The 22,331-nt window shown below is 44.9% G+C and overlaps 1 protein-coding gene across 1 annotated transcript in view; it reads right to left on the bottom strand.

Moving 5' to 3' along the window:
• LOC139410565 (BMP2 inducible kinase) overlaps positions 1–14,355 on the bottom strand; it is a 67,172-nt gene extending 52,817 nt beyond the window's left edge. Inside the window, exon 1 of the mRNA XM_071155856.1 lies at positions 13,371–14,355. Within this exon, the coding sequence (XP_071011957.1) occupies positions 13,371–13,512 (142 nt within the window). The 5' untranslated portion in view covers positions 13,513–14,355. The remainder of the gene's footprint in view (positions 1–13,370) is intronic.
• Positions 14,356–22,331: the final 7,976 nt, after the last annotated feature.

Below are 22,331 nucleotides of genomic sequence, written 5' to 3'. Positions count from 1 at the left end.
TCAAGTAGCAGAGGGGACATTCTCTCATCCTACTACTGAGTTAACCCTTAATATGGGTCGTATACATGTGATGTAGCCTGTGTGTGTGATATTATATATAACACACACACATATTTGTAATGTGCTGTACATCAAATCAATTGCATACGTTCTAGTGCTCTGAATTTCCTCTCGGTTGATAATATTGGAAGAAAAGTAACAAATGAAAAGATCTGAGACCGTCTCAAACCAAAGTGACCCCTTACAACAACAAAACATATTGAGTAACACTGCTATATAGCCTAGTGCTTCTGGTCTAAAGTAGTGCACTATATAGGGATTAGGGTGCTATTTGGGATGTCCCCTATCTGTTCACATTCAAGGTCATTGGAACAATGTGGCCATAAAAAATAAAAAAAAATTAACAAATTGGATTCATGATGTCTGTTCGCAGCATGACTTCCCTCTTCCGCAAACATTTAAAATCAACTACGGCCAAACGGAGCGCAACATGTATTACCCTGAAGCTGGTGCAGGAGGCCGTTGCTATGGGCCGTAGGTGCACATGGCACATTCACCCTGCTGTATTCAACGAGTCAAATATAAAACCTCAGACTATTAGTTCATGTGCATTGAGTGAAACGGAACCCGTTACCACGGAACCACGGAACCCCGGAACCCCGGAACCCCCCCTTCTTTAATAACATGTGTCGAGATATATTGAATGTTGCATGAGTAGCCTACTCATTATTTTTGCATGTCAATCAAGGTAAATCAGGGATTTTTCTGCCATTGTAATTCTCAGGCTGGGCGCCTAAACCCTGTCAGTGAACACAAACTTTGCAAAAAATAATTTAGATTTAAGGGAGTAGCTGAAGGATAACTAAATACATCTTGTTCTCATTTTTCAGTTGATAACTTGTGACTCGGGACCAAGTCATGTGACACATGACTTGGTCCCGAGTCACATGACTTGGTCCCGAGTCACATGACTTGGTCCCACAGATAGTTTCTGACCCTTTGCAGACCTTTCAGGTAAATTGAAATAATTTCCCATGGGAAGTTAAGCAAAATTAGAGGGCTTAAATTCATTTAAAAATGTTAGCTTATAACAGTGAACCTTTTTTGTGGGATACACAAGGCAATTCTAGATCTTGTAGGAAATATTTTTGGTTAATCTATCCCCAATTCAATAGAATTGCAACCCACAGTGCATTCTTCCATCACATGTGCAGCTGATTCTCAAGATCTTGCACACTAATGAGATGCTATTGAGCCCACACTACTACACTGTCTGAGCCAAGAACTACATGCTTTCTGGTAAGTTTTGATACTGGGTGGGGTGAATATATTTTATACGACACATCATTTTTGTTAACTAGTCAATAGTAGCCTACAGCAAAGTGTGTTTAAATCAATTCTAACTTGTTAACCATTTCTGCTAGTTAGTCGTTGCTACCATTGGGGTTTTAGCTTGCTTGAGCCTGGCTAATGAATATTAATTCACCTGTTTCCATACAGGTTTCATTTTAAAACATTTAACTCCTTCTGTAAGATATCTAACTGCTTAACTATTTATCTGTACATGTAATTGTACTTGGGGTTTTTCTCCCCCCCCCCCGATTCATTTTGTTCTAATCTTTACAGGTAAATGCCACAGGCACCATCTGATGTGAGGAGACATTTCACTGCAGTTAATGTAGAAGGAAAAAGCTGTGTACATTTGCAAATACTGTGCCAAATCACGTGTGAAGAATGCAACAACCAAAAAAATTGCAGAATCATCTGGCCAAGTGCATAAAGTTCCCTCAGCGCTCACAACAAGCAACCTGACAAAAGTCCCTCTACTTCTATTTGAGGTGAAAATGATGAATCAGACACCTTATCGATAGCAACAGCTCATGGTCCTCCTGGAATCAGAAGTTTATTTTGACTCGGGAATGTAGTCAGAGAAATGCTGATGAATATCTTGCTCGAGCCGTGTACGCAACTGGTTCACCTCTGATGATCACAGCAATGTGTATTGAAAGAGATTTCTGAATGTTCTTCGCCCAGCATACACCCCTCCAACCAGACATGCTTTATCTACTCATTTGCTGGATGCAGAGTTCAAGTGAAGGTCAATCAAATCATAGAGAAAGCAGACTGTATTGCAATCATCTCTGATAGGGGGGGGGGGGGGGGGGTCGAATGTTCGTGGGAAAGGAATAATTAACTACATCATCTCCACCCCTCAACCAGTATTTTACAAGAGCACAGACAAGGGACAGACAGACACACCGGTCTCTACATTTCAGATGAGCTGAAGGAGGTCATCAATGACCTTGGACCACAGAAGGTATTTGCACTGGTGACAGACAATGCTGCGAACATGACGGCTGATTGGTCTAAAGAGGAGGAGTCCTACCCTCACATCACACCCATTGGCTGTGCTGCTCATGCATTGAATCTGCTCCTCAAGGACATCATGACACTGAAAACAATGGATATAATCTACAATAGAGCCAAGGGAATGGTTAGGTAGGTGAATGGTCATCACATTATAGCAGCCATCTACCTCACCAAGGAAAGTGAGAAGAATAAGAGCACCACATTGAAGCTGCCTAGCAACACCCGTTGGGGTGGTGTTGTCATCATGTTTGACAGTCTCCTGGAGGGTAAGGAGTCTCTCCAAGAAATGGCCATATCACAGTCTGCCGATGTGGACGGCCCCATCAAGAGGATCCTCCTGGATGATGTATTTTGGGAGAGAGTGGTAAAGCAGCCTGAAACTCCTGAAACCTATAGCAGTAGCCATTGCACGGATTGGGGGAGACAGTGCCATCCTCTCTGATGTTCAGACTCTGCTTGCCGATTTAAGAGAAGAAATCCGTACCGCCCTGCCCACCTCACTGTTGCCCCAAGCAGAGGAAACCGCAGTTCTGAAATACATAATGCATGAAGACTTCTGCCTGAAGCCCGTACACCCCGCAGCGTACATGTTAGACCCCAAGCATACTGGCAAGAGCATCCTGTCTGCTGCAGAGATCAACAAGGCCTATGGTGTCATCACTACCGTGTCTCGCCACCTTGTCCTTGTCCTGGCGAAGTACACTTCCAAGTAAGTGCTTTCGGGATGGAGATGCAATATGTCATGACAACATATCTCATCAGCCACCTGGTGGAAGGGACTTTGTGGATTTGAGGCTCTTTCCCCTGTTGCTTCCATCATCCTCCAAAATCCCACCAACATCAGCCGCATCAGAGCGCAACTGGTCCTTGTTTGGGAACACACACACCAAAGCACGCAACAGGCTGACCAATACAGGGGTTGAAACATTGGTGGCCATCCGGGCAAATTTGAGGCTTTTTGAGCCTGACAAAGAGCCATCCTCAACCAGGTTGGAAAGTGACAGTGAAGATGAGGCCTCAGAGTCTGATGTTCAAGAGGTGGACATTGAGGAGGTCCAGGGAGAAGACATGGAAGCCTGAGAGGAAGACAACCAAAGCTTTAGTTTCTAGACTACCCTTTTACAGATGTATGTTGAAAATGTTTTTGGGAGATGTGATGGATCATTGGGGATCATTCAATATTCCCTTTTGTTGTTCAGTGAAATAATCCCATGTGAAGAGTCAACTCATTTAAATTCAATTCTTAAAACATTTTTTTTTGGAAGGATTTAAATCTAGTTTTGATAAGGTAAAAGTTGTTTGTCTCCATATGATGTGGTAAATATATCCTATACAAAAAACAAAACAAAAAATCTTAATTTAAATGCTATTAATTTACATATTTTTCCATTAATTCAAAACAGAAATGCTCCACTTCTGAATATTCCCCAAAATGTGCAACCCTAGTTACAGCCTTTGGTTTTCCCATTTAAAATGTCAAGGTTTTGACATTAGGCACACCGATTAGTCAGTATGTGTTACACCTGAGCTGGCCCCGGTGTTATTTAAGAGCGACTGGCCCCGGTGTTATTTAAGAGCGACTGGCCCCGGTGTTATTTAAGAGCGACTGGCCCCGGTGTTATTTAAGAGCGACTGGCCCCGGTGTTATTTAAGAGCGACAGGCCCCGGTGTTATTTAAGAGCGACTGGCCCCGGTGTTATTTAAGAGCGACTGGCCCCGGTGTTATTTAAGAGCGACTGGCCCCGGTGTTATTTAAGAGCGACTGGCCCCGGTGTTATTTAAGAGCGACTGGCCCCGGTGTTATTTAAGAGCGACTGGCCCCGGTGTTATTTAAGAGCGACTGGCCCCGGTGTTATTTAAGAGCGACTGGCCCCGGTGTTATTTAAGAGCGACTGGCCCCGGTGTTATTTAAGAGCGACTGGCCCAGGTGTTATTTAAGAGCGACTGGCCCAGGTGTTATTTAAGAGCGACTGGCCCAGGTGTTATTTAAGAGCGACTGGCCCAGGGCTCCAGTTTTCTTGAGAGATGTGGAGATCTAACGACTCAGGTTATTAAAACGCTATTCTGTGTAGTTTGTTACTGCTGCCGTTATAACCAGCTTCAATTAATCCACAACAGCTCCGTTTTTATCTTCCAAAGCACCCAAGTCACCATCCCACCACTTGGCTCAATGCCAACCTTAACACAAGACTGGATGGATAATGAGATGATTCATAAATGGCACCCTATAGGGGCCAATAGGGCTCTGGTCAAAAGTAAGGCACTATGTAGGGAATAGAGTGGCATTTGGGACGCAAGCAATGAGTTGAGTTAGAAGCTAAATCAATTTGGAACAAAGAAGCGATGAGAGACAGAGATGCATCGTACCAGCAGCATTCTTTACAGGGTGCTAGAGTAGGACAAGGAGACACAATCCACCCATTCATTACCGTTTACAGAACGCTAATGTCTTCTGAAAGTATCCACACCTCACCCCCCCCCCCCCCCCACAAAAAAAATGTGTTACAAGCCTGAAGACAATATCACACAAGGTCAAGTGCAATTATTTGTTTAGAAATGTTTACAAAATGTAAAAAGCTGAAATGTCTTGACTCAAGTATTCAACCTCTTTGTTATGGCAAGTCGGATTCAAGGTTCAGGAGTAAAAATGTGCTGAACATGTCACATAATAAGTTGCATGGATTGTGTGCCATAAGTGTTTAACATAATTTGTTTTTTAATGACTACATCTCTGTAAAGGTCCCTCAGTCGAGCAGTGAATTTCAAAACATAGATTCAAACGACAAAAGACCAGGGAGGTTTTTCCCCCCAATGCCTCGACAAAAGACCAGGGAGGTTTTTCCCCCCAATGCCTCGACAAAAGACCAGGGAGGTTTTTCCCCCCAATGCCTCGACAAAAGACCAGGGAGGTTTTTCCCCCCAATGCCTCGACAAAAGACCAGGGAGGTTTTTCCCCCCAATGCCTCGACAAAAGACCAGGGAGGTTTTTCCCCCCAATGCCTCGACAAAAGACCAGGGAGGTTTTTCCCCCCAATGCCTCGACAAAAGACCAGGGAGGTTTTTCCCCCCAATGCCTCGACAAAAGACCAGGGAGGTTTTCCCCCCCAATGCCTCGACAAAAGACCAGGGAGGTTTTCCCCCCCAATGCCTCGACAAAAGACCAGGGAGGTTTTCCCCCCAATGCCTCGACAAAAGACCAGGGAGGTTTTCCCCCCAATGCCTCGACAAAAGACCAGGGAGGTTTTCCCAAGAAAGGGCACTGATTGGTAGATGGAATAAAAAAATAAAGCAGACACTGAATATCCCTTAGAGCATGGTGAAGTTATTAGGTGACAACTGAGGATGGATCAACATTGTAGTTACTCCACAGTACTAACCTAAATGACAGAGTGAAAAGGGAACCTGTACAGAAAAGATTTGTTCCAAAAAAAGATGCATCCTGTTCACAATAAAAAAAAAGGCACTAAAGTAATATTGCAAAACAAAGTAGCGAAGACATTAACCTTTTGTCTGGAGCAAATCCAACATCACTGAGTACCACTCTTCATATTTTCAATCTTAGTGGTGGTGGCTGCATCATGTTATGGGTATGCTTGTCGTCGGCAAAGACTAGGGAGTTTAGGATAGAAGAAAAAGGAAGAGCTAAGCGCAGGCAAAATCGTAGAGAAACTTGGTACAGTCCGCTTTCCACCAGATACTAGGACACAAATCTACCTTTCAGCAGGACAATAACCTAAAACGCAAGGCAAAATATACACTGTTGCTTACCAAGACGACATTGAATATTCCTGAGTGGCCTGGTTCAGTGGACTTAAATCAGCTTAAAAATCTAAATGGCAAGATTTGAGAATGGCTGTCTAGCAAATGTTCAACAACCAACTTGACACGGCTTGAAGAATTTAAAACAGAATGTGCAAATATTGTACAATCCAGGTGTGTAACGCTTTTTGAGACTTAACAAAAAAAAGACTCACAGCTTTAAATAACTGCCAAAGGTGATTCTAATATCTATTAATTTACGGGGTTGAATACTTAATAATATTTAATAATACTTAATTATGTTTTACTTTCTTTCTTTCTTTTGTGTGTAGATTGAATTGTAATTTTTTTGTCAAACAATATCATTTTAATCCCACTTTGTAACAAAATGTGGAAAAAGTCAAGTGTGTGAATCCTTCCTGAAGACACTGTACATACTAGTTAGTGCCCTACATTAGAACAGAGCGCTACGGGCCCCGGTCAACGGTAGTACACTAAATAGGGTGGTGCATTTGGGACGCACAACAGACCTCATTACACTAAACACTGCAGGTGAGGTGGAACTAACATAGGTGATAGTGACAACCAGAAATGGCTGGGTCTTGTTGTTGACTAGTGGGGGCAGGAGACATTTCCTAGAACTTTCTCTTGAATGTAAACGTTGGCTGTTTGACAAGCACACGCCAGGAGTTTCCATTAGCCGGCCGAAAAAAATTCAGCTGATAAAATGTGCCCCAAAAAAAAAAAAGTCACAAAATAACATTTTAGTTTTTTACTGGAAATAGCAGTCGATTGAAATACATTTTAAAATCAGTCATGCTTATCGGTCTATAGCCTTGTTAATGTTATGTTTTAAAATGTTACATTTTGCATAATTGTGTAGAATTAAGACACAGATTGGACAGAAAATCTGTCAAACAGTACTAGAGCTGCAGCTCCTCAATATAACGTGCAACAAAAAGAGGAGTTTCAGGCTATTTCTTCGAACGGTGTCGAGACGACAAGAGGAGGAAGTACAAGAAAGTCAAGAAAAAAGTGCCAGCCGAGCGATCGGTTGAGGAAGAGAGATAGTAGGCCAATGGTGACTAGCTCACAGATGACTTCCTGTCGCTAAAATCTGCTTATCAACTCTGAGGTCACCGTCTCAGAACAGAGGCGCTGGTGAGACGTAGACGAGTTCCTGTTCATCGCTAGATACCACTCTGCTGTGTGTTGCGCACTCCTTCAGTAGATCACAACCACTGGCATACAATGACTTAGTGTTAAAAACAGCATGTTTTCCGGCACACGTTAAATGTCAAGGCAAATCAACACAGACCCTATATTGGCAAACTGGCAAGAGGAAACGTTGTAGGTTAGGCAACTCACACTACTTCCACCTATAGACTAGCAAATATTCTGTTTGAGGCTTCGAGGGGAAACTCATGCTTTTCATGGAACATCTGCTGCTGACTAATGGCAGGAGGAAACAGAGTAGTGGGGGTTTGGAGAGGGAGGGGAGGACAAAGAGGGGGTCTGAGAATTATTCATTGAGTTAGTTCTGGACACAGAGAGCCAAGTCACACCAGCAACGACCCGCTAACAGACGCCGCCAGGCTGCTAGAGGGACGGCAGGGTTAGAGGCACAGAGAGCCAAGTCACACCAGCAACGGCCCGCTAACAGACGCCACCAGGCCATATGAGGACAACCAGGGAGAGAGGGGCCGTATGGGGACAACCAGGGAGAGGAGAGAGGGGCCGTATTGGGACAACCAGGAGGGGCCGTATGGGGACAACCAGGGAGAGGAAAGAGGGGCCGTATGGGGACAACCAGGAGAGAGGGGCCGTATGGGGACAACCAGGGAGAGGAGAGAGGGGCCGTATTGGGACAACCAGGAGGGGCCGTATGGGGACAACCAGGGAGAGGAGAGAGGGGCCGTATGGGGACAACCAGGGAGAGGAGAGAGGGGCCGTATGGGGACAACCAGGGAGAGGAGCCGTATGGGGACAACCAGGGACAGGAGAGAGGGACCGTATGGGAACAACCAGGGACAGGAGAGGGGGACCGTATGGGGACAACCAGGGACAGGAGAGAGGGACCGTATGGGGACAACCAGGAGAGAGGGACCGTATGGGGACAACCAGGAGAGGGCAGCCGGATAGGACCACCAGGAGAGAGGGACCGTATGGGGACAACCAGGAGAGAGGAGCCGTATGGGGACAACCAGGGACAGGAGAGAGGAGCCGTATGGGGACAACCAGGGACAGGAGAGAGGGACCGTATGGGGACAACCAGGAGAGAGGGCAGCCGGATAGGACCACCAGGAGAGAGGGACCGTATGGGGACAACCAGGAGAGAGGGCAGCCGGATAGGACCACCAGGAGAGAGGGACCGTATGGGGACAACCAGGAGAGAGGAGCCGTATGGGGACAACCAGGGACAGGAGAGAGGGACCGTATGGGGACAACCAGGAGAGAGGGACCGTATGGGGACAACCAGGAGAGAGGGACCGTATGGGGACAACCAGGAGAGAGGGCAGCCGGATAGGACCACCAGGAGAGAGGGGCCGTATGGGGACAACCAGGAGAGAGGGACCGTATGGGGACAACCAGGAGAGAGGGACCGTATGGGGACAACCAGGAGAGAGGGCAGCCGGATAGGACCACCAGGAGAGAGGGGCCGTATGGGGACAACCAGGAGGGACCGTATGGGGACAACCAGGAGAGAGGGCAGCCGGATTGGACCGCCAGGAGAGAGGGGCCGTATGGGGACAACCAGGAGGGACCGTATGGGGACAACCAGGAGAGAGGGCAGCCGGATAGGACCACCAATTGCCAACAACTAGATTAAATAATTATTCAAATGACAAAAATGTCACTAAGACTTAATGATATTTTTGTTTAAAATGACCAAACTAAATAAAATAAACGTAAAATGCCAAATTTAACAAACACTGGTGTGTTAGTGATACGTGAGGATTATCTAACTAGTATTTCGCAATGAAAAAAACAAATGTGCATGAAAACGAGTCGCCTCTCGTTAAACGACAACCAAGACTTTATTCAAGAGTCTCCTAATGTTGACCAATTACCGGCAGAGGGGTGTAGACATCAGCTTGCCTCGAGAAAACGGTGTGCCCAGAACAGCCGTGGAAAAAAAGAAGAAAGACTCACCGCAGCAGACACACACACACACACACACACACACACACACACACACACACACACACACACACACACACACACACACACACACACACACACACACAGGCAGCTGTTTGTTTTTAAAATGATAAGTGGTAGAACAGGTTAGGTGGTTCGTCAGTGACTTGTTGCTAGGTGAGAGCAGAACACCCTGTAAGGCTCAGGAAGCAGTCTTATTGGCTAGATGTTGACTCAACCACATTTGGCCTAGTTAGTATTAGTGAGCTATTGACTGGTAAATTTATTTATTTTTTTGCAGGACTTGTGCCCCTTTCCATGTTTACAGTCAACTAAAAAGTCACTCCGAAGGTCTCTGGGCTCTCGTTTTCCGTGGCCGACGCGAGTAAGAGATTTAAGCGTTTTAGCCCTCTTCAGAGCACACACAGACCAGCTGGCCGGAGTGTTTACGGACATATTCAATCTCTCCCTATCCCAGTCTCCTCCTGCCATCACGCCGCCCTATCCCAGTCGCCCTATCCCAGTCTCCTCCTGCCATCACGCCGCCCTATCCCAGTCTCCCTATCCCAGTCTCCCTATCCCAGTCTCCTCCTGCCATCGCGCCGCCCTATCCCAGTCTCCCTGTCCCAGTCTCCCTGTCCCAGTCTCCCTGTCCCAGTCTCCCTGTCCCAGTCTCCCTGTCCCAGTCTCCCTATCCCAGTCTCCTCCTGCCATCGCGCCACCCTATCCCAGTCTCCCTATCCCAGTCTCCTCCTGCCATCGAGCCGCCCTATCCCAGTCGCCCTATCCCAGTCTCCTCCTGCCATCGCGCCGCCCTATCCCAGCTGGACTAGAGGAACACACACAGTCCCAGTTCAAAGTTTGGACACCTACTCATTCAAGGGTTTTCCAATTTTCTACATTGTAGAATAGTGAAACTATGAAATAACACCTATGGAAACATGTAACGCCCCCGCTCAAAAAAAAAAGTTAAATCTAAATATATTTCATATTTTAAATTCTTCAAAGTATCCTTTTACTTTGATGACAGCTTTGCACACTTGGCCCCTCTCTCAACCAGCTCCACCTGGAATGCTTTGACAACAGTCTTGAAGGAGTTCCCACATATGCGGAGCACGTGTTGGCTGCTTTTCCTTCACTCCGCAGTCAAACTCATCCCAAACCATCTCAATTGGGTTGAGGTCAGGTGATTGTGGAGCCCAGGTCATCTGATGCAGCACTCCATCACTCTCCGTCTTTGTCAAATAGCCCTTACACAGCCTGGAGGTGTGTTGGGTCATTGTCCTGTTGAAAAACAATAGTCCCATTAAGCCCAAACCAGATGGGATCGCTGCAGAATGCTGTGGTAGCCATACCGGTTAAGTGTGCCTTGAATTCTAAATAAATCACAGTGTCACCAGCAAAGCACCCCCACACCTCCTCCTCCATGCTTCACGATGGGAAACATGTGGAGATCATCCGTTCACCTACTCTGTGTCTCAAAGACACAGAGGTTGGAACCAATAATAGCCAAATTAGGACTCCACACCAAGAGAACAGATTACAACCGGTCTAGTGTCCACTGCTTGTGTTTTTTGGCCCAATAAAGTAACTTCTTATCGGTGTCCTTTCGTAGTTTCTTTACAGCAATTCGACCATGAAGGCCTGATTCACAGTATCCTCTGAACAGATGATGTTGAGATGTGTCTGTTACTTGAAGCCTCTTTGGCATCGATTACAGCCTCAAATCTTCTTGGGTATGACGCTACAAGCTTGGCACACCTGTATTTGGAGAGTTTCTCCCATTCTACTCTGCAGATCCTCTCAAGCTCTGTCAGGTTGGACGGGGAGCATCGCTGCACAGCTATTTTCAGGTCTCTCCAGAGATGTTCGATAAGGTTTCAAGTCCAGGCCCTGGCTGGGCCATTCAAGGACATTCAGAGACCTGTCCCAAAGCCACTCCTGCATTGTCTTGGCTGGCTCACCCCAGCTTGAGGTCCTGAGCAAGTTTTCATTAAGGATCTCTGTCCTTAGCTCCGTTAATCTTTTCCTCGATCCCGACTAGTCTCCCAGTCCCAGCAGCTGAAAAACAGCTCCACAGCATGATGCTCATGTGTTGCTGCCATGCTGTTGTCGTAGGTCTCTCTTTATGTAGGGTTGTGTTGCTGCCATGCTGTTGTCGTAGGTCTCTCTTTATGTAGTGTTGTGTTGCTGCCATGCTGTTGTCTTAGGTCTCTGTATGGTTGTGTTGCTGCCATGCTGTTGTCGTAGGTCTCTCTTTATGTAGGGTTGTGTTGCTGCCATGCTGTTGTCTTAGGTCTCTATGTAGGGTTGTGTTGCTGCCATGCTGTTGTCTTAGGTCTCTATGTAGGGTTGTGTTGCTGCCATGCTGTTGTCGTAGGTCTCTCTTTATGTAGGGTTGTGTTGCTGCCATGCTGTTGTCTTAGGTCTCTATGTAGGGTTGTGTTGTTGCCATGCTGTTGTCTTAGGTCTATATGTAGGGTTGTGTTGCTGCCATGCTGTTGTCTTAGGTCTCTATGTAGGGTTGTGTTGCTGCCATGCTGTTGTCTTAGGTCTCTATGTAGGGTTGTGTTGCTGCCATGCTGTTGTCTTAGGTCTCTCTTTATGTAGGGTTGTGTTGTTGCCATGCTGTTGTCTTAGGTCTCTATGTAGGGTTGTGTTGTTGCCATGCTGTTGTCTTAGGTCTCTATGTAGGGTTGTGTTGCTGCCATGCTGTTGTCGTAGGTCTCTCTTTATGTAGGGTTGTGTTGCTGCCATGCTGTTGTCTTAGGTCTCTATGTAGGGTTGTGTTGTTGCCATGCTGTTGTCTTAGGTCTCTATGTAGGGTTGTGTTGCTGCCATGCTGTTGTCTTAGGTCTATATGTAGGGTTGTGTTGCTGCCATGCTGTTGTCGTAGGTCTCTCTTTATGTAGGGTTGTGTTGCTGCCATGCTGTTGTCGTAGGTCTCTATGTAGGGTTGTGTTGCTGCCATGCTGTTGTCGTAGGTCTCTCTTTATGTAGGGTTGTCTTGATGTCTTTTGTCCTATATATTTTTTACATTTAAAATGTATTTGTATTTTTCATCCCGTCTCCGCAGGTTGCCTTTTGGTCGTCATTGTAAATACGAATTTGTTTAATTGACTTGCCTAGTTCAATACAAATATCAAAAACAGCGGTGACCCATCATTAAATAAATAAACCACAAATGCTGCCACCAGAGGAACTCTAGAGCTCTGTCAGATTGAACATCGGGTTCTTCGCCACCTCCCTGACCAAGGCCCTTCTCCCCCGGATTGCTCAGTTTGGCCGGGCAGCCAGCTCTAGGAAGAGTCTTGGTGGTTCCAAACTTCTTCCACTTAAGAATGATGGAGGCCACAGTGTTCTTGAGGACCTTTAATGCTAAAGAAATGTTTTGGTACCCTTCCCCAGATCTGTGCACTCGACACAATCCTGTCTCGGAGCTCTACGGACAATTCCTTCGACCCCGTGGCTTGTTTTTTTGTTCTGACATGCACTGTCAACTGTGGGACCTTAGACAGCTGTGTGTCTTTCCAAATCATGTCCAATCAATTACATTTACCACAGGTGGACTCCAATCAAGTTTAAGAAACATCTCAAGGGTGACCAATGGAAACAAGATGCACCTGAGCTCAATTTCAAGTCTCATAGCTTAGAGTCTGAATACTGATGAAAATAAAAAAAGTTTATAATTGTTTGCAAATTAGTTTTTGCTTTGTCATTGTGTAGATTGGTAAGGAAAACATTTTATTTAATCCATTATAGAATAAGGCTGTAACAAAATGTGGAAAAAGTCAAGGGATCTGAATGCTTACCAAATGCACTGTATTTGGGTCAAGGCCATCCTATTCAACTATTCCTCTACATATACTATTCTCATATAAACACACACAGCTCGTCCTAATATTGCTAAATGCCATTCTTTGACTTAAGATCAGTGTATTGTTAGATATTACTGCACTATTGTAGCTAGAAACACAAGCATTTCGTAAACACCCGCAATAATATAACATCGGCGAAATATGTGTATGCCGTCAATACATTTAGATTTGATGTACTTTACGTGCAATAGCCTAACGTTATATAAAAGGAGAGATACACACCTTCTGCGATGAGTTCTTCCACCGTGACTTGATACCGGCCCACGGCGAACACTTTCCCGAAGCAGTTACTAACGACTCCAGAGCCCGACCCGGACCCCCCTCCCGGACCGCCGCTCTCCGACATACGGGAGAACTTCTTCATTCTGTGCTGTCGAGACCGACCTACAAATACACTCCTTTGGTTCAACTTACGGTCGACAGTAGTCAACTTCAATGTAGGATTCCTGTCCCCACCTATCTACTTATGCCAAATGTTCCTATCTTGCGTACTCTCTGAAATGACTTGACTTGCACTTTAATGTCATGACACAGCAAGGCGAGGAAATGTTGCTCCACTCGACCGACTGGTCAGCTGTTCAGTTAGATATCTGGCTAAGAACCTCTGCTTCCGAGTTGACAACTAAATGAGCTCCGCAGTTTAGTCCTATTGACGTTAAAGCGACATAATGTGACAGTAGATGAACGGCTGTGAGCTAGATCCAATGTAACATCAGCCAGCTATAGTGTGTGGCTATTCAGGCACTCATACAGGCGTCGCTGCACCAAAACAGTCTGTGGTAGGTAGACGCTTCAACAACGAGCGCTAGAACACACGTTAAAGCACAAAGGAGCATATAGCAAGATATCGGTGTTGTGAACACGGTAGGCGACTGGCTACAAGATGTCCTACTGCTCCTTTGTCAAACGATTGTGTTTATCGAAGAAACCCTTGCCTTCAGCCCGCTACTTGTCTGGGGGTACTTCCCCGCTGGGCTTTGATGGTTGGCTAACTGTCTTCACTTGCGTCTATCAAGATAAACTAGCTACGACCACATGTAAGCACCGTGCAATCGCACCGAATCTCCGCAAGAACCGTTCATTAACTATCGCGTGCAAATTCCGGTGGTTCGATTTATTTTAACATGTCTTCGGCCTCGTGTCTTGTTGATACCAGCCAGGCGCAGACTCGGTAAACTTCGACCTCCTTCTTGACTCTCAGAAGCACAAATAGGTGGGTGGATTGGTTTGTTATGGCCCAATCAGACAGTTGACAACCTAACCCAGCTCTGTCTGTCCCCTCCTATTGTTATGATTGGTTTGTTGTGGCCCAATCAGACAGTTGACAACCTAACCCTGCTCTGTCCGTCCCCTCCTATTGTTATGATTGGTTTGTTGTGGCCCAATCAGACAGTTGACAACCTAACCCTGCTCTGTCCGTCCCCTCCTATTGTTATGATTGGTTTGTTATAGCCCAATCAGACAGTTGACAACCTAACCGTGCTCTGTCCGTCCCCTCCTATTGTTATGATTGGTTTGTTGTGGCCCAATCAGACAGTTGACAACCTAACCCTGCTCTGTCCGTCCCCTCCTATTGTTATGATTGGTTTGTTGTGGTCCAATCAGACAGTTGACAACCTAACCCTGCTCTGTCCGTCCCCTCCTATTGTTATGATTGGTTTGTTATAGTCCAATCAGACAGCTGACAACCTAACCCTGCTCTGTCCGTCCCCTCCTATTGTTATGATTGGTTTGTTGTGGCCCAATCAGACAGTTGACAACCTAACCCTGCTCTGTCCGTCCCCTCCTATTGTTATGATTGGTTTGTTATGGCCCAATCAGACAGTTGACAACCTAACCCTGCTCTGTCCGTCCCCTCCTATTATTATGATTGGTTTGTTGTGGCCCAATCAGACAGTTGACAACCTAACCCTGCTCTGTCCGTCCCCTCCTATTGTTATGATTGGTTTGTTATGGCCCAATCAGACAGTTGACAACCTAACCCTGCTCTGTCCGTCCCCTCCTATTGTTATGATTGGTTTGTTGTGGCCCAATCAGACAGTTGACAACCTAACCCTGCTCTGTCCGTCCCCTCCTATTGTTATGATTGGTTTGTTATGGCCCAATCAGACAGTTGACAACCTAACCCTGCTCTGTCCGTCCCCTCCTATTGTTATGATTGGTTTGTTATGGTCCAATCAGACAGTTGACAACCTAACCCTGCTCTGTCCGTCCCCTCCTATTGTTATGATTGGTTTGTTATGGCCCAATCAGACAGTTGACAACCTAACCCTGCTCTGTCCGTCCCCTCCTATTGTTATGATTGGTTTGTTATAGTCCAATCAGACAGTTGACAACCTAACCCTGCTCTGTCTGTCCCCTCCTATTGTTATGATTGGTAGACAGTGCTCTTCTCTGACGGGAGACCGTCAATGACAGTCTGTACAACGGTTGTCGCTAGTTACCACAGTCACAAAGTCAGAATGGGCTATATTGCAAAAAATCATGAAAACAATAATGTGCCTTTTGGTTTAAATGTAAGGTTAGGATAATGTATAAGGTTATCAGTGTGGCCAGTTATCAGTGTGGTTAAGGTTAGGGTTAAGTTTAAAATCAGATTTTAAGACGATACATGGAAGAAATAGGCGGGGTTTAGCCATAATTATGACTTTGTGTTTGTGGTAACTAGTGAGGACCTTTGCACCATCTGACTGTTTCCTATGTTAGGTTGTGGTGAGAACCACAACAAACAGATTCAACAGAAGTGAGAGTGATTTATATGTGATTGTTAATATTTCCAATCAAGTAGATAGAGTGATCCTCATTGAGAAAATGTAGATGTTTTCAGTATGTTCTGGTAGGCTATTCAGTAGGCTATTCAGTAGGCTATTCAGTAGGCTATTCAGTAGGCTATTCAGTAGGCTATGCATTTGAAGCATACCTTTTTAATCTTAATAAAAAAAGTGTTTTTTGTCTTAGATTGATTCCTTTAATTTAGGGGCAATTTCATGGACACTGATTTTCTCAGACATTATTTAAAATAGTCTAGATTTTAAAAGTCTATAATTTTTTTTAAAAGTCTGATTTCCAGAAGGATGCTTAGAGTTAATCTAGATCTTGAAGGCATACATAAACCTGGTCAGAGGCAGGTGTTAACTTCAGATGAATGGATGTCGGCTATGGAGGGAAATTAATTACCGGGAAATTAATTACCGGGACTATTTCAACGATGATCAAAAAACACCTCCAAGGCCAGACAGGAGACAAACCCACTGAATGATTTTGATGAAATCAATTTCTGTGACCGTTTCCGTATGTACTAAGAAAATGCAGCTGATATTATTTGTTTACTTGAGCCAAGGCTTTCATCTGACTCTCTTCGGGGGGAAAGGGCCCATCCCTCCCAGTACTGTTCCCCTTGAGGTTTTAAGCATCTGGAACATTCCATTGTCATTCACAGTGGGGCAAAAAAGTAGAAATCTTGCTTGTTTGTAGGTGACCAAATATTTATTTTCCACCATCATTTGCAAATAAATTCATTAAAAATCATACAATGTGATATTCTGGATTTTTTTCTCATTTTGTCTGTCATAGTTGAAGTGTACCTATGATAAAAATTACAGGCCTCTCTCGTCTTTTTAAGTGGGAGAACTTGCACAATTAGTGGCTGACTAAATACTTTTTTGCCCCAATGTTGGTGGTGTTTGTGAACCAAATGTATGCAGAATAGTCCACAATGCTACATTTTTAACCTTTATTTAACTAGGCAAGTCAGTTTAAGAACAAATTCTTATATACGATGACAACACTGGGCAGCTGCCCTGTGGGACTCCCAATCATGGCCGGATTTGATGCAGCCTGGTTTCGAACCAGGGACTGTAGTGACACCTGCTCGCACTGAGATGCAGATCCTTAGACCGCTGCACCAGTCGGGAGCCCCACGTTAATGGAACTGAAAGACAATTACATCAAGGTTCTTGACGCTGCTGCCCAAGCCAACTACAATGTGGAGACTTCTATGATCAATGGGAACTTCTCTGCAAGTCATTGGCTGTATAGATGGATGTCATATTCCCATTGTGTCCCTCTACAGCAGATGTTAAGGAGTACAGGAAACTTAACTTGTTTTTTTACTACATGTACAAAGTGTGTGTACTGACAATTTTGCAGTTCTCCAACATTGTTTTGCACGTTAGAAACTCCTCTTTGTATGCTCAGCCTGTAGGAGGACAACATAGTGGAATCATACTTGGTGACAGTAGGTATATGCACAGACCAACTTCTTGTTCAACCCCTAATCTTTATGCAATAGTAGCTGAGCAACAACGGTACAACCAAGATCATATCCACACCAGAGGTGTAGGGGAGTCATTTCCAGTGTCTCAGAAACACATTGCACGTTCAAACAAGAAGATACTACATTGTCATAATTGCAACAGCAGTGCTTCACAGTGACCTCAAACAACATGGCTGACCAGGGATTCACAATGACCTCAAACAACATGGCTGCCCAGAGATTCACAATGACCTCAAACAACATGGCTGCCCAGTGCTTCACAATGACCTCAAACAACATGGCTGTCCAGTGCTTCACAATGACCTCAAACAACATGGCTGCCCAATGCTTCACAATGACCTCAAACAACATGGCTGTCCAGGGATTCACAATGACCTCAAACAACATGGCTGCCCAGGGATTCACAATGACCTCAAACAACATGGCTGTCCAGGGATTCACAATGACCTCAAACAACATGGCTGCCCAATGCTTCACAATGACCTCAAACAACATGGCTGCCCAGGGCTTCACAATGACCTCAAACAACATGGCTGCCCAGGGCTTCACAATGACCTCAAACAGCATGGCTGCCCAGGGATTTACAATGACCTCAAACAACATGGCTGCCCAGGGCTTCACAATGACCTCAAACAACATGGCTGCCCAGGGATTTACAATGACCTCAAACAACATGGCTGCCCAATGCTTCACAATGACCTCAAACAACATGGCTGCCCAGGGCTTCACAATGACCTCAAACAACATGGCTGCCCAGCGCTTCACAATGACCTCAAACAACATGGCTGCCCAATGCTTCACAGTGACCTCAAACAACATGGCTGCCCAGCGCTTCACAATGACCTCAAACAGCATGGCTACCCAGTGCTTCACAATGAAGATGAGGACGACCCCCATGTTCCCATGATTGAGGCAGACATTAACAGACATGGACTAGCCTGCAGAGATGCTTTAGCTATGCAGAACAAAACTCACAGGATAAAGATATCTCAAGTGATTGAAGCAAACAATAGCCATGGATTGGTAACAAAAAAAGTTTTTAATTCACAAATGGAAATATCAGGACCCCAAACTACTGCTGGTTAGAGAAGAACATTGGTACTACTGCTTCCTGTTTCTGTCCTCCTCCGTAGTCAACTCAACGTGAAAGATTCGTCTCTTAATATCATGTTATTCTTTTAATAAATGTTTAAATACATTAGTTTGCGGCTCGTGAAATTCCATCGACACGTTCTCATGCATGGTCAGCCTCTTTTTTGTCTTCTGTCTTCTGGTGACACAATCTTCCCTCCTAGCTGCTTCAGATGTATCATAGCAGGCTGACTCTCATCCCGTTTAACACAAATTCTCTCCAAGGTATAGTGATCTTCGGCCTCAATTGTTGTTGTTGTTTTTTTGTTGTTTTTTTTGGGGGGGGGGGGGAGGTTGCTGCAGCAGTAGAGAGTTCATAAAATATTTTGTTTATTATGGGAGTGCAAGAGATTGACTGACAACATTACTTATTCCTTGCAGTCCAGGGATGACACATGTTGAATGAATTTGTCCTACCAAATGAGGATTGGATAGGTCCCCCATCTGACCTGTCCGTATGGTCATCATAGGAGGGGTGGGGGGGGGGGGGGGTACCTTCCAGGAGTCGCTGACCATCAAGGATCTCGGTCAACAAGTCCCCCAGCTCATCTGTCTCTGGTCTAACCAGTTTTGAAACGTTCTCTAAAGAGCAACAGCATTTGTCTTCTTTACGTAGATTTATATGTTTTTCCACAGGACCTTAGAAACACAAGACCAATATAGAAATTAAATGAGTAATTATATATTGTTTCTGTTACATTTCTGTCACATAAATGCATTTAGGCCCCACTGTTTTGTGTTACATTTAGACCCCACTGTTTTGTGTTACATTTAGGCCCCACTGTGTTGTGTTACATTTAGGCCCCACTGTGTTGTGTTACATTTAGACCTCACTGTGTTGTGTTACATTTAGGCCCCACTGTTTTGTGTTACATTTAGACCCCACTGTTTTGTGTTACATTTAGGCCCCACTGTTTTGTGTTACATTTAGGCCCCACTGTGTTGTGTTACATTTAGGCCCCACTGTGTTGTGTTACATTTAGGCCCCACTGTGTTGTGTTACATTTAGGCCCCACTGTGTTGTGTTACATTTAGGCCCCACTGTGTTGTGTTACATTTAGGCCCCACTGTGTTGTGTTACATTTAGGCCCCACTGTGTTGTGTTACATTTAGACCCCACTGTGTTGTGTTACATTTAGACCCCACTGTGTTGTGTTACATTTAGGCCCCACTGTGTTGTGTTACATTTAGGCCCCACTGTTTTGTGTTACATTTAGGCCCCACTGTGTTGTGTTACATTTAGGCCCCACTGTGTTGTGTTACATTTAGGCCCCACTGTGTTGTGTTACATTTAGGCCCCACTGTGTTGTGTTACATTTAGGCCCCACTGTGTTGTGTTACATTTAGGCCCCACTGTGTTGTGTTACATTTAGGCCCCACTGTGTTGTGTTACATTTAGACCCCACTGTGTTGTGTTACATTTAGGCCCCACTGTGTTGTGTTACATTTAGGCCCCACTGTGTTGTGTTACATTTAGGCCCCACTGTGTTGTGTTACATTTAGGCCCCACTGTGTTGTGTTACATTTAGGCCCCACTGTGTTGTGTTACATTTAGGCCCCACTGTGTTGTGTTACATTTAGGTTTAACTGTGTTGTGTTACATTTAGGCCCCACTGTGTTGTGTTACATTTAGACCTCACTGTGTTGTGTTACATTTAGGCCTCACTGTGTTGTGTTACATTTAGGCCCCACTGTGTTGTGTTACATTTAGGCCCCACTGTGTTGTGTTACATTTAGACCCCACTGTGTTGTGTTACATTTAGGCCCCACTGTGTTGTGTTACATTTAGGCCCCACTGTGTTGTGTTACATTTAGGCCCCACTGTGTTGTGTTACATTTAGACCCCACTGTGTTGTGTTACATTTAGGCCCCACTGTGTTGTGTTACATTTAGGCCCCACTGTGTTGTGTTACATTTAGACCCCACTGTGTTGTGTTACATTTAGGCCCCACTGTGTTGTGTTACATTTAGACCCCACTGTGTTGTGTTACATTTAGGCCCCACTGTGTTGTGTTACATTTAGACCCCACTGTGTTGTGTTACATTTAGACCTCACTGTTTTGTGTTACATTTAGACCTCACTGTGTTGTGTTACATTTAGACCCCACTGTGTTGGGTTACATTTAGGCCCCACTGTGTTGGGTTACATTTAGGCCCCACTGTGTTGTGTTACATTTAGGCCCCACTGTGTTGTGTTACATTTAGGCCCCACTGTGTTGTGTTACATTTAGGCCCCACTGTGTTGTGTTACATTTAGGCCCCACTGTGTTGTGTTACATTTAGGCCCCACTGTGTTGTGTTACATTTAGGCCCCACTGTGTTGTGTTACATTTAGACCCCACTGTGTTGTGTTACATTTAGGCCCCACTGTGTTGTGTTACATTTAGGCCCCACTGTGTTGTGTTACATTTAGACCTCACTGTGTTGTGTTACATTTAGGCCCCACTGTGTTGTGTTACATTTAGGCCCCACTGTGTTGTGTTACATTTAGACCTCACTGTGTTGTGTTACATTTAGACCTCACTGTGTTGTGTTACATTTAGGCCCCACTGTGTTGTGTTACATTTAGACCCCACTGTGTTGTGTTACATTTAGACCCCACTGTGTTGTGTTACATTTAGGCCCCACTGTGTTGTATTACATTTAGGCCCCACTGTGTTGTGTTACATTTAGGCCCCACTGTGTTGTGTTACATTTAGGCCCCACTGTGTTGTGTTACATTTAGGCCCCACTGTGTTGTGTTACATTTAGGCCCCACTGTGTTGTGTTACATTTAGGCCCCACTGTGTTGTGTTACATTTAGGCCCCACTGTGTTGTGTTACATTTAGACCTCACTGTGTTGTGTTACATTTAGACCTCACTGTGTTGGGTTACATTTAGGCCCCACTGAGTTGTGTTACATTTAGGCCCCACTGTGTTGTGTTACATTTAGGCCCCACTGTGTTGTGTTACATTTAGGCCCCACTGTGTTGTGTTACATTTAGGCCCCACTGTGTTGTGTTACATTTAGGCCCCACTGTGTTGTGTTACATTTAGGCCCCACTGTGTTGTGTTACATTTAGACCCCACTGTGTTGTGTTACATTTAGACCTCACTGTGTTGTGTTACATTTAGGCCTCACTGTGTTGTGTTACATTTAGACCCCACTGTGTTGTGTTACATTTAGGCCCCACTGTGTTGTGTTACATTTAGGCCCCACTGTGTTGTGTTACATTTAGGCCCCACTGTGTTGTGTTACATTTAGGCCCCACTGTGTTGTGTTACATTTAGACCTCACTGTGTTGTGTTACATTTAGGCCTCACTGTGTTGTGTTACATTTAGACCCCACTGTGTTGTGTTACATTTAGGCCCCACTGTGTTGTGTTACATTTAGGCCCCACTGTGTTGTGTTACATTTAGGCCCCACTGTGTTGTGTTACATTTAGGCCTCAATGTGTTGTGTTACACAAGAACACTAACATTTTAAAGTAACTCTGATTTGTAAAAGTGGGCCAACAATAAATCCAGTAACTCACCTGAAGTTGTTGTAGCTTCCTTTTGTTGACTTTTTCATTTGAGGTTGAATTCATTCCAGACGGCAGTACAGGAATAATTTTTTCTTGTTGTCTGTTGGTGCAACATACTGTTCGTTCTAGATAATTGTCTGGTTTGACACAATTCGCTTCAAGAGTTGTTGTTTTTTCCTTAAAATTTAAGGGGAATACTTTCAATTTTTCCTTTTACCTCAGTCCGTTGTTTGGTTTAGGTGACTTTCTCCAAATCCACACAATCCTT

Source organism: Oncorhynchus clarkii, chromosome 6 (genome assembly GCF_045791955.1).
Source record: "Oncorhynchus clarkii lewisi isolate Uvic-CL-2024 chromosome 6, UVic_Ocla_1.0, whole genome shotgun sequence".
Classification (NCBI taxonomy): domain Eukaryota; kingdom Metazoa; phylum Chordata; class Actinopteri; order Salmoniformes; family Salmonidae; genus Oncorhynchus; species Oncorhynchus clarkii.
This window is presented reverse-complemented; position numbering and strand designations above follow the sequence as displayed.